At 51.2% G+C, this 12,441-nt stretch overlaps 1 protein-coding gene across 4 annotated transcripts; it reads left to right on the top strand.

Annotated features, from left to right (window-relative positions):
* The first annotated feature begins 2,401 nt into the window (after window positions 1-2,401).
* On the top strand, window positions 2,402-10,650 carry GMFG (glia maturation factor gamma). Of its 4 annotated transcripts, none has more exons than XM_081032060.1 (7): window positions 2,402-2,440; window positions 6,231-6,327; window positions 6,482-6,531; window positions 7,353-7,402; window positions 9,591-9,673; window positions 10,174-10,247; window positions 10,456-10,650. In XM_081032060.1, coding segments are annotated over exons 2-7 (330 nt in total). In that variant the 5' UTR covers window positions 2,402-2,440; window positions 6,231-6,326; the 3' UTR covers window positions 10,528-10,650. The 4 variants fall into 4 exon arrangements, with proteins under 4 accessions (XP_080888186.1, XP_080888183.1, XP_080888185.1 ...); XM_081032057.1 differs by lacking the exon at window positions 2,402-2,440 and adding an exon at window positions 2,571-2,732; XM_081032059.1 differs by lacking the exon at window positions 2,402-2,440 and adding an exon at window positions 5,726-5,794.
* The last annotated feature ends 1,791 nt before the right edge of the window (window positions 10,651-12,441 follow it).

Here is a 12,441-nt window from a genome sequence, read left to right as displayed (position 1 = left end):
TTGGAGAAAATCCTTTCAAGGGTACCTGGGGGGTGAGGTCTTCCGAGAGAGACCTTCCATGCCCTGGAGCAGGGTGACAGAGGTCTTTCTAGGAACAGCGCTGAGTCAAGTCCTCAAAAGGGTATACGGGGAAGGTGGGCCTTCCGAGTGGAACGTGGGAATGTCAGAGCAGAGGGTTTTTCAGAAAGAATTCTGGGACTTTCTAAGAGCAGGAGCTCTCAGCACGTTATTTGGAAGGAGCACTGGGAGGTCTTCTACAGACGACTGAGGGAACCTGGAAGGGAGAATTCAAGGAGGAAACCCTCCAGGAAAAGCGTCTTAGCCGGGCAGCAGGTTTCTGAGTGGTGACTCGAGGGGCGCTGGGGGTGCTGGGAAGGTCCCTCAAGGGCACAGCCCAGGAGGGCTCCAGAGAGGCTGCTGGGTCTCTGGGAAGATGGGAGATCCTGAAAAGCCGTATCTCAGAGGGATCATGAAGAGGGTCTGAGGGTTGACAGGGGTCGTGAGGAGGATGTTTAGAAAGTTCATCTAAAAGGGGAGGATAGAGAGGGAAACGACAAGGGAACCTTTTACAAGCCCGAAGAAGCAATGTTGGGAACATTTGGTGTGGGTCACTGGGTACGACTTGGGATACGCAAGAGGGGTTTTGGAAGAGGCTCTTGGGACGTGGGGGAAGAGTTTGCCACCGACTTCAAGGAATCTCTGGAGAAGACTTTTGGGATAAATGCGAGGGGTCACAGGGGAAGACTTTTGGGGTGCGTGGGGGTGATCTCTAGGGCATTCCAGGCTGGTGAGAGTTAAGGGCGAGGTTGCTGGGAATCTGCGGGAGGGTCCAGAGATACCACTTCAGGGATATGTGAAGGGGGAGCGCACACGGGAGACGGCTGCTGGCGGGGGGTCCTCCAGGTGGGTTTTGGGGGTCTGAGGACAGTTCAGTCTCTGAGGAGGATTTTTCTGGGCACATCAGGGGCATGCTGAAGGATCTGGGGGAAGGGGTTCCGGGATTTGGGGCCTCGGAGTGGAAAATCTCTCCGGCGATTTCTGGTATGGGGGCGGGGGGGGAATTCCTGGGCTGTGTGAGAGGGAAGTCTGGGCGAGACTGGGGGGCAGCGTGACGTAGGTCTCTGGGGGAGACTCTGAAGGAGGGTTTCAGGGCTTCCGAGGGAGGCTCCTGGAGCAGACATCTGACACATATTGCTGGAATATCCGAGGAGTGGCCTCGGGGAATATTTCTGGAAAGAGGAGGAGGATGGAGGACTGGGGCCAGAGCGGGGGTTCTCTGAGGCCGATTTCGAAGACCTAGGTGGTCTCTGGAGAAGCCTGTGGGAATGGAAGGGCTGGGCTCCCGGGGAGCCCTGGGACCGAAGGACGGGGTGGGATGGGGGCTGCCAGGGGGTCTCTGAGGGAGATTTGGGGGGCCGGGGGCCGCCCTCCAAGGAGATGCCTGAGGTAGACATGCGGGGTCGATCCCGAGGGTGTGAGGGGCATCTGGAAGGGGAGCTTCCGAGGAGCCCTGAGAGGGCGACTCGGGGCACAGGAGGAGGGGCTCCGCTCCGGGGCTGGGACCCCCGAGGCCCGCGCTCCCCGCCCGCCCGCGGCTCGGGGTCCCTGAGGGGGCGGGGCCGCCCGCGCGGCGGCCTGGGGCGCCCTGAGGTGAGCCCCACGCGCCCCGACCCGCCGCCGCCCTGGGGCTGCCCGGCCTGCCCGCGACTCACCGCCTCGGCCGCCGCCGCCGCCGCCCGGGCCTCCTCAGGCCACCGCCACCGCCGTCGCCCCCTCTCCGGCCCGCAAGCTCCCCTCCCTCCTCCCGCACCGACCACCGCCGCCGCCACCGCCGCCGTCGCGCTGCGTCACCGCGCCGTGCGTCACCGCCCCTGGCCCCGCCCTGACGGGGCCGCCGCGCGTCGGCATTAGCAGGCGCCACTGTGACGAACAGCGCGCCCGCCAACGGGCGGCGAGGGCAGCGCGAAGGGCTGGCGGTGAGCGCGGAGGAAGGCGGGGTCCTGGTGGTGAGGGGAGCGACGGGGGCTGGACGAGGCCCGGAGGCCCGCCCCCAGCTCCGTGTGATTGGTCGGCCAGGGGGCTGACGGGCAGGCGACCCAGCGGGCGGGGAAGGGGCGGGGCGCGCGCGGCGTTGCCACAGGCAACGGACCGTAGAGCCGGGGATTGGGCCTCCCCTCCCGCAGGGGGCAGTCTCGTGCTCGTCTACCTCAGCGGCCCCGCGCTAAGTCACAATTCCTGATTCTGGCGTTCAAGGCCCGCCCCTCGGCGCGCCCAGCCTAAGGCCTTGGCCCAGCTGCGTCCCGACGGTCCAGGTTGGCTCTCAGGCCTCTGGAGTCTCCACTTTCTCAGCGCACGTCTCTCTAAGCTTGTTGCTTCTTCTCTCAAACGGAATAGGATTGAAAGAGACGACGCGTGTAAAGCGCTGGGCACAAAGGAGGCGGTAAATAAATGGGAATTGTTGCTCCGGCTACTGTAATCTGTCCATTCATTCCGCAAACTTCCCTGGCTCGGGGTGAGCTAAGCAGAGTGGGTCCTCACTCAGAAGGTTCTCAGGTGACAGAGACGTGGCTTCTTAGAGGAACTCCGGAAATACAGTCGGGATGGATTGTAGGGTTAAGGCAGGGAATGGTGGGACAAGAGCTGCAGCCAGATGTTTGGCCACTTGAGGGAGATTGGACTTGCCCCTTGAGCACTAGGGAGCCATGACAGTCTTCGAGCTGGGAAAAGCCATGGTGAGTCGGATGTTTGGAAAGACGTCTCTGGCTTCTATATTGGAGGGAATAGAACTGGGGGGCGTGAGTCCAGGGAAGCAGCTGGGATGGGAGAGGGGCGATTGCACTAGGGTGGGACTGTGGGAAGGGGAGGAGGTGTAGGTGGGAGTGGAGCCCAGGAGGCTGTGTGAACTGACCGTGGGACTGGCTGACTACGGAGGGGGATAGAGAGAGAAATCTAAGACAAGGCCCTGTGGCTGGGAGATTGGAGGTGTGGGGGGAGGGTCTACCTGAAAAGGAGACCCAGAAAAGATGCAGGTTCTGAAGATGCTGAGCCCAGTGTGGGCCACCCAGCAGCAGGGTCTAGGACGGTGTACGATCTCTGGGTCCAAAGTTTACGAGAGAAATTGGGGCTGGAAACCAAGATTTGAGCATCATCAAAGATGGTAATTGAAGTTGTGGGAGTTAAGTGACCTATCCTGGGGAGGGTATGCGGGGTGAATGGAGACAAGGACCCTACAGAACTTCAAGAAAAGGGAACACAGAAGGTTTGAGCAAAGCAATCAACATACATTGAGAAGGAGAATCCAGAGAGGAGGAAAACCAGGAGAGTGGCATCACAGATGCTGTGAGGAAAGGCCATTTCAGGCCAGGGTGGGTGATGGCACTAACCCCCCATCCACTACCCCCTATATTGAAGCAACAACTTTCACACCATATTGAGTGATTGTGCTCTATAGAGGCCGGCTCATTTACTCATGTAATAATATATCTTAAGTACCTAATATGTACCACGCACTGCTCACGGTACTAGAAATTCAACAATGAACAGGGCAGACAAACATCTTTGCCTTCACAAAAATTACATTCTAGTTTGGGGGACACAAACAATAAATAAACACAATGTACCTTGGTGATCAGTACTATAGAGAAAAAGCAAGCTAGATGGTGTCAGCGCTGGTTTAGATGGGGAAAGGTGTCTTTGATCAGGTGAGATTTGAACAGGTGAAACCTGAAGGAATGAAGGGGTGAACCATGAGGGAAAGAGGGTTCCCAAAAGTGGAAATGGCAAGTGCAAAGGCCCAGTGGTAGGATCATTCACAGAACCACAAAAAGGCTAGCGTGGTTGGAGGGAGCAAAGAAGAGAGTAGTGGAACACAGAGTCCAACAGGAAATGGAGGAGGGGTGATGGCATATAATTTAGTTTTAAAGGCCACTGTAAGGACTTTCACCTTTACCCAAATAATACGAGAGCCACGGAAGGGTTTTGAAAGAGGAAGTATGTCACTTGACTTGGGTTATATTAGAATTCCTCTGGTAGTCCTATGAAGAATAGAGTGTGGGGCGGGGGAGCAGGGAAACAGTGCAGAGGCTCTTTCATGAGTTCAGGCAGGAGCTGAAGGTGGCAGAACCAGGATATGGGCTGTGGAGGGGGAGAAGTAGGCAGGTTCTTGTTATATTTAGAAGTTCAGGGCTGACAAGTTCTGGAAAGAGAAGTGTTCAAGGATGACCCCAAGACATCCAGGTGGAGATGTCAGTTTGGCTGATGGATGTAAGAGTCCCAGGCTGGAGAAATAATTATGGTATCCCCTTTGAAAGGCAAGAGACTGATGAGATCAGGAAGAGGGGAAAGTAGATGGAAAAGAGAAGGGGACCAAAGACTGAGTCCTGGGACACCCCACTGTGAAAAGGAGGAACAGCCAGAGAAGTCAGAGGAAAACCTGGCCAGGGTGGCACTCTACAGGCCAAGTGAAAAACGTGTTTCAGAGTGCAGGGAGCTATGGATGGTGTCAGATGCAGTTGAGAGGGCATGGTCGATGAAAACTGAGAATTGACCATGAGATCTATCCAGCCCTTTAGAGGTCATTAGAGGCCTGGTCAGTGGAGATGGACAGAACTGCGAGTCTGCTGGGAGAGAGTAGAAGAGAAAATTAAGAGGAGAAATTGGAGGCAGCAATTGTAAATGATTCTTTCGAGAAGTTTTGCTGAAAAGGGAAGGAAATGAATGGGCAGTAGCTGGGCAGGAGATAGGGTTTTTAGTTTGTAAGGTGGAAGAGAGAACACTGTGTGTAGTCTGAGGGAAAGATCCATCAGAGACAGAAACATGGGTAATGCAGGGAGAGGGAGAATAGCTTCAGCCATGCCCTTGAGTGGGTGACAGGATAGCATCTAGTGCGGAGCAGAGGGGGACGAGAAAGATTTATCCACTCCTATGGAGAGAAGCCAGCCATTGTGAGTCTGGGACTTGTGAAAATTCTCTTTTGTGTGCTTATAAATTCTCAGTGAAATACATATAAATTTTCCTATAAATTACTTCCTTCTTATTTCTCCTTTTATATGACAGTAAGGACATTATATTGATTTTTTTTTTAAAAAAATCGTGTATAAGTAGGTTACATTATCTAGAAATTTCATTTCAGGATGGGATAGAAAGAAATACAAAATGCTCTTAATAAAAATGGGAGTATTGGTCTGACAAAATTGAATACCAAGATTGAATATTATGGGTCTATTATAAAGCCCATGAGGCTCAATAACACCAGGAAAAAATTCACCATTACCTGGGTGCTGTGGCGTCTCCTCTCTTGTCTCCCTTTTCCCATCAATATAATAGGTGGCAGTGTGACCAGCAAACATCTCTAAGCTCCTCTTTTCAGGTCTGGAATTAAAATATTCTGAATGGGGGTAAATGCAGGAAGGCTTCCTGGAGGAGGGGAGGAGCTAAAGAGCTGTAGCGTATATTGAGTGTGTCCACCATGCCAGGAGACATGTGAAGCTATTTTATCCTCACAACAAATCTTGAATCGGAGGGGTAAAGTTACTTAGCTAGGGTCACACAGCAAAGTAGCATTTGAACGCCGGTCTAGGTGATAGCAAAGGCTGGGAGGTCTTGGCAGATGAAGGGAAGGAAGGAGGGGGAGGAGCCCTCTGTGACAGTTGTCTCAGATTGGGCATAAACAGGATGTGGTGTTGGATGAAACCTTTCCCCTACCCTATACCCCGCCCCCCCCCCAGTCCTGGTCCCCACCCCTAGAAGACAGCGGAACTGAGTAAAGAAGAGGCCTGCGGACAGAAAAGCCATGGTCAGCGGTCCAGGGGTCTATGGGGTGGGTCTGGGGCTGGGAGGGCACCTGGGTGAAGGTCAGGCTGTGGGTTGGAGGTCAGGGGCTGGGAAGGGGACCCCACTGCAGCAAAGGTTCAGGCTGGGGGAAGAGAGATGGTGGTTCCGGGTTTAGCCCCAGGCAAGCAGATCCCTGAGTCTCCTTGAATGTTGCCCAAGGGTACCCCTTAGGAGGGCTGGAGTGCAGCCTCTGCTCTGCATCCCAAGTGTGTGCCCTGGTGAGGGTAGTGTCTGCCCAAGGAAAGGGTGCCTTTTTCTCATGTTCGCAAAGGTCTCGTATAGGCTATTGGGGGGCTCCTTTTCCTTAGTAGATGGAGAAACTGAGGATTGGGGTGTGGGGATGGTGGTGGCAGGGGCTGAGGCCAGTCCAGCTCAGCTCTTACTGGACTCCTCTACAGTCAGACTCCCTGGTGGTGTGTGAGGTGGACCCAGAGCTAAAGGAAAAGCTGAGGAAATTCCGCTTTCGAAAGGAGACAGACAATGCAGCCATAATAAGTGAGTGTCATTCTCCCCCACCCTACCCCTACTACCCCATGCCCCCACCCCTGTGGAAGGATGGGAGGGGGTTGGGGACAAATGAGGAGGTCTGGACAAGTGTCACCAATGGATGGGAGGGGGCGGCTAACCCCTGTATGCCATCCCTCCCCAGTGAAGGTGGACAAAGATCGACAGATGGTTGTGCTGGAGGAAGAATTTCAGGTGAGGGGCTGGGGTGGATGGGACCCCCCCAAGAAGCACGGGGTGGGACTGAGAGATCCAGGGGCTAGAACTGATGCTAAGAGCATGGCATTAGGGACCAGAAAGACCTGGGGGTTAAGTCCCAGCTCGGCTGTGACCCTAAGCGAGAGATGTAGCCTAGATGGGCCTCTGTTTTCTTATCTGTGAAATGGGGATAACAACTCATAGAGTTGTTTGTGGATTCAATGATTTAATCTTTGTAATGGGCTTAGAAGAAGCCCTGGCACATAGTATATACTCAATAAAATGATGATAATTATGATGATGATAAATGAAAGAGTTTCCAGACAGGTACCAAAAAGCTGGTGGAAATCCTTTATAAAAGGGTAGACCTCACCCTCTCCTGGCCTCCCTGTCTTTGTCAGTAACATGGGGATAATAATAAGGCTTACTTGCTAGTGTTGTGGTAAAGATTTAAGGGGTGTCCATGGAGACTGAGGCTGGGACTTTGAGACAGGGGAGGAGAACTGACTAGGAGCTGGGCTCCTTCGGGTCCTCTGAAACGAAGTGTAGTGAAGTGGTTACAATTGAAACCCAGATTCAAATCTGAACTCCGCTGCTCAGAGTTGCTATGCAATCTTAGATAAATGTCTTAACACCTCTGGGCCTCAGACTGCTTACCTGTAAAGTAGGGATAATAATAGGACCTACACCACAGGGTTAGGGGAGAGCTCAATGAGTTAATCCATGTGCGTTTCTTAGACCAGTGCGTTGGCACATAGTAAGTGCTTATTTAATGGCAGTATTTTCTTCTCTCCTGTTTTGTTCCCCACCCCTCCCAGAACATTTCTCCAGAGGAACTAAAAATGGAGTTGCCAGAGAGACAGCCCAGGTATCCTGGGGAAGGCATGGGAGGGTCAGGCCATGGGGAAAGGGATGATAATGGAGGTGGAGACTTGGGTTCCAGTCCTATTCACAGGCTTGAGATCTGGGTTTGAGGCCAAGAGTTTTTACCCTAGGACTTTTGGTACAGTATACTAATGTTTTATTGCAGAATTTTATACTGCTAATCATGCATGGTATTAGAGCTTGGTTTTTAAAATACAAACTGTCAGGTTTTGGTGTCAACATTGCACATGTTTCATTTTTAAAAAAATGAAAATTTCCTTCTTTTTGGATGCTGAGGGATACCTCAGATAGCAAAAGAATGATCTGACCTTTAACAATTGGAGAGAATCCTGCGTGAAGCCACATGAGCCTGGTGCTTTCTGTTTGTGGAGGAGCTCTTTGACACTTCTATGAAAACTGGTCTATTTAGATTTTCCATCTCGCCTGGGGGGAATTTTGGGTGCCCAAGGATTTTGAGCCTCTATCCCAGACTCTAGTTCTCAGCCAGACCAGCTTCCCTGGCATCTCACAGGGCCCCATACCTAGAAGGGCACCTTGAATAGGTGGGGGTGGGGATGGAATGCTCTGCAGCTGCCTGCTGTCTGGAAATTCTTTATAGTTTTATCTTCGAATTTGTATTTTGTGTGAAGTCTTCTGGGACAATGGAGCATGTGGAGGGGGCTTGGAGCTTTTCTTGGCTCACATGGGGTCCCACCTCCAGCCCTGGATGGGTTCTCAGCCACCCACCATCTGCACTGCCCAGTGGCAGCTGCTATCCTCTGCCCCAGGCAAGGGGCCTGAGTGCAGATTTGGGGAGGCTCAGGGTCAGGGCCAGGGTCAGCACACACCCCCTGCATGACAAGTGCCAGGGTTCGCCTGTAAGAATCCACACTCTCCCTGCAAGTGTCCCCACGCCCAAGACAGCATGACTTTAAATAGCAAGTTAAAAAAGATTAGTCTGGAAAAAAAAAAAAAAGATTAGTCTGGGGAGAGACTGCTGAAGAAAGGAAAAAACTTTTCTCCGGCCTTTTGGACAAAGGGCTCCACATTTTCATTTTGCACTGAGCTTGGCAAATTATGTAGCTGGGTCTGGTCTCGGCCTGGGGATCTAGAGTGTTGGACACTATTAGTAATGGTTGAGCACTTATACTCTAAAACCAAATTTCCTGGGTTCACATCTATGCACAGAACCTTGGGCAAGTGACATCACATCTCTGGGCTTCAGTTTTCCCATCTGTAGTATAAGGATAATAACAGCACCTATGGCATAGGGTTGTTGTGAGTCAAATAATTTCTTACGCCATTAGGGTTTTTTTTTTAATTTTTTATTAATGTATATTTGACATATAACATGACGATATATTAGTTTCAGGTGTACAACATGAGTCAATATTTGTATATATCACAAAATCATCAGCACAGTAAGTCTTACCACACATAGTTACAAAAACATTTTTTCTTGTGATGAGGACTTTTAAGATTTACTCTTAGCAACTTTCAAATATGTAATACAGTATTATTAACTATAGTCAACCATGCTATATATTAGATACTCATGACTATTTATTTTATAACTGGAAGTTTGTACCTTTTGATACCCCTTTCGCCCATTTGGCCCACCCCCCAACCCCTCCCACTGGCAGCCACCAATCTCTATCTGTGAGCTTTTTGTTTTTTTAAAATTCCACATATAAGTGAGATCATATGGTATTTGTCTTTTTCTGTCTGACTTCATTTCATTTAGCATAAGGCCCTCAAGGTCCATCCATGTTTTCACAAATGGCAAAGTTTCATTCTTTTATATGGCTTAGTAGTATTCCATTGTGTATATATACCACATCTTTATATTCATTCATCGATGGAGATTTAGGTTGTTTCCATGTCTTGGCTATTGTAAATAATGCTGCAATGAACATAGGGGTGGAATATATATTTTCGAATTAATGTTTCATTTTCTTTCCATAAATACCCTGAAGTGGAATTGCTGGATCATATGGTAGTTCTATTTAGCACTTACTATAAATGTTATTTTTGATGATTTATTGTGTTTGAGGCGAGAACCCTGGGTCTTAGTTGTTAACCCTAGTTTCTCAGACTGAGGCAAGATTTCAAGGTTGTGGACTCAACTAATGGGCATTGGGCCTGGGCTCCAAGCTGAAGGCCTCAATTTGAATTCACTTTCACTGGTGTAGGTTCGTGGTTTACAGCTACAAGTACGTGCACGCAGATGGCCGAGTATCCTACCCCCTGTGTTTCATCTTCTCCAGTCCTGTGGGTAAGACACAGCTCTACCCATCCTGAGAAGAGGGTCTTAGATTCTGAATGTGGGGTGTATAAGAGTGTGTTTGTGAGTGCAGGTGTATGTGACTGTGAATGAGTGTAGGTGCCTATGTGTGTGTGTGTGTGTGTGACTTGGTGAGTACCTGAGTGGGTGAATATGTGATGTGTGTGGTGTGTGAGTACTGGAAGCGTAGTGGGGTAGAGGTTGGGGCACGGATTCAAGAGCCCATCCATCTATCTCAGTCCCCAGAGGTGTAGGCAAACTTCCTTCTTCCTTTTACCTAGAAACTCTTGTCTGGCCCCAAAGCCATCTCCAGAGACCCTCAGAATAGCTTCAAGCCCCTAGACAAAACTGGAAACTGAGTGTAGCCTCCAGGAACTCCTTAGAACAGCTCCTGGGACACTTAGAAAACTCCACCGCCTGCAGGACATTACTGGAGCCTTAGAGAACACCCCAGGGCCCCCCAGCACTACTCTCTTTTCTCTTCCACGCAGGCTGCAAGCCGGAACAACAGATGATGTATGCAGGGAGTAAAAACAGACTGGTACAGACAGCAGAGCTCACAAAGGTCTGGGCCTGTGTTAGTTTTGGGGAGGAGGGGTCTGGGAGTCTGGGCTCCTGGGTCTGATGGAGGAGGGGCCTGGGGGACCAGTTCCTGGGTCTGATGGAGGAGGGTTCTGAGGATCTGGACTCCTGGTCTGAGAGAGGAGGGGGCCAGAGTCCTGGCTGTCTCAGTTTCTGAGTGGATCATAATACTGAGAACTCTCCCTTCCCAGGTATTTGAAATCCGTACCACTGATGACCTCACCGAGGCCTGGCTCCAAGAGAAGTTGTCTTTCTTTCGTTGACCTCTAGGATGGGGATCTGAATTCCTGATGTCTGAGTTCCCAAAGGAACTGGGGACTCGGATCCCTAGGACTTGAACAGCTGAGACCCTAAATAAATTAAAATGCAAGAACTCAGAGATCCTCCGTTCTGGCTCCGTTTCTGTTTCTCATGGTGAGCGAGAGCGGACAGTCCCTGCAGTACCAGCCTTGGGCCAGCAGAGGGCAGGCAGACCAAGTGGATGCCTGACAAGTCCCGGGAGGAAAGAAGGATGGATACCTGTTTCTCTGAAAGAAAGGGAGGGGCCTGTGGGGTTTCCTTGGGAGGGTGGTGGTGGTGGTGGTGGTGGAAGAGGTCGGTTTTCCTGAAGGAATTGTGGGAATATTTGAATCCATGGAGGAGCCACTCCCAAGGGGCATAAAGACACCTGGGTGGGTGCCTGTTTCCCCTCCTCCTCCCTTCCCGTCCCAGCTCTAGGGGCTAGCAGGCATTAGCTTGCACTGAATGCTACTTTTCTCAGTGAGCCCCCAGGCAGGAAGAATTTAAAGGCAGAAAAGTGGTTGAAAGATCAAACATAATTGCTCGAGGGGCTCAGGAGTTGCTAGGGTGGGTGGTTTGTGTGGTTGGATAGGCCTGAGGGCCCAGGACTGGGAAGGCAAAGAGGATCCAGGTTCCTCAGTGGACTCCTGAAGGGCATGAAGTTGAGGGGACAAGAAAGGAACATCCTACTCACCCGTCTGGAAATTCTTCTTTTTTTCTTTTGGCATCTCTGGGCACTCGACTCTCTCAGCCTCCCTGTTTCTGTCTCTAAGGGACATTTATTGAGCAGCTATAGTATACCAGGCTCTAAAAACTCTGAGATGGGCAGGTCTTCATAGATATAAATCACTCTTTCAGTCTCTGCTTCTCCATGTCTCAGTTCCTCTGTCAGTCTGCAGATTCAGGGAGCTGGGAGCTCCCTCTCTCCCACCCCTTTCCAGGTTCCCTGTAGAGACGTGTCCGTTGCCACGGAAACAATAGCACTGTGACCTTGGGCCTGGGCTGCCTCTCCCCCAGCCCTGGCATTCCTGGGGGAGGGTTCCACAAGTCCAGCTCTAACCCTTCCCCAGCCCTCCCAGCTGGAACACACCATCCGCTCACCACCCCACTCTGCCCATCCCCAATCAGGAGAAGCCCTTGCATGAGGGATTCAGGATAGTCATTCTAACATTGGGCATAGAGAAATTCCCCCTGGGAGGGGGGTTGGGTTGAGCTCCTCTCCGCTGACACCTGTCCTCTTGTCCCCATCTCTCTGCCAGGCACATCTCCAACCCCCTGCCCCTCACCCACCCATCATAGCCTGAGTGCTGATGGCTAGAGATGGAAGAGGAGGATGGGCTGGAGATAGGAGAGGGCATTCAATTAACAGGTCGGGCAATTCCCCACCTGCAAAGGTCAGAGAGGTAAAAGGACTTGTCCAAGGTCGTGCACTCACATGATCAAATTGATAATAATAGCTAACTCTCTGATTGAGGGCTTCCTACGTGCCAGGTACTTCTATAAGCACTTTACAGGTATTAACTCATTTAATACCCCATGAAGAAGGTACCATTATAATCCCCAATTTACAGATGAAGAAACTGAGGCCCAGAAGCTAAAAATGGTTCCCTGAAGTCCCACAGCTGGGGTCTGTACAGTTACAACTTTAACCCACGGCTATCCTGTGGCCAATGGCCACTCCCTCTCTTAGGCATGGGATTTAGGGAACCATCTCCTCCTCTTCCTCTCCCTCCTCCATTCTTCCTCTTCCCCAATTGTTGAACTTCTGTCTGCATCCAGGTTTATGGTTGCAAACAATCCAGTTAGAAAGAGGCATGTACAAGGATTTACCCAATCAGGAGAAGGGAGTTTGGAAAACAGGGACCAATCAGAGAGAGTGACTCTGAGGAGCAGCCCAA

Source organism: Rhinolophus hipposideros (assembly GCF_964194185.1).
Source record: "Rhinolophus hipposideros genome assembly, chromosome: 21".
NCBI classification, from domain to species: domain Eukaryota; kingdom Metazoa; phylum Chordata; class Mammalia; order Chiroptera; family Rhinolophidae; genus Rhinolophus; species Rhinolophus hipposideros.
The sequence above is the reverse complement of the archived record's forward strand: the minus strand, read 5'-3'. Positions and strand labels throughout refer to the sequence as shown.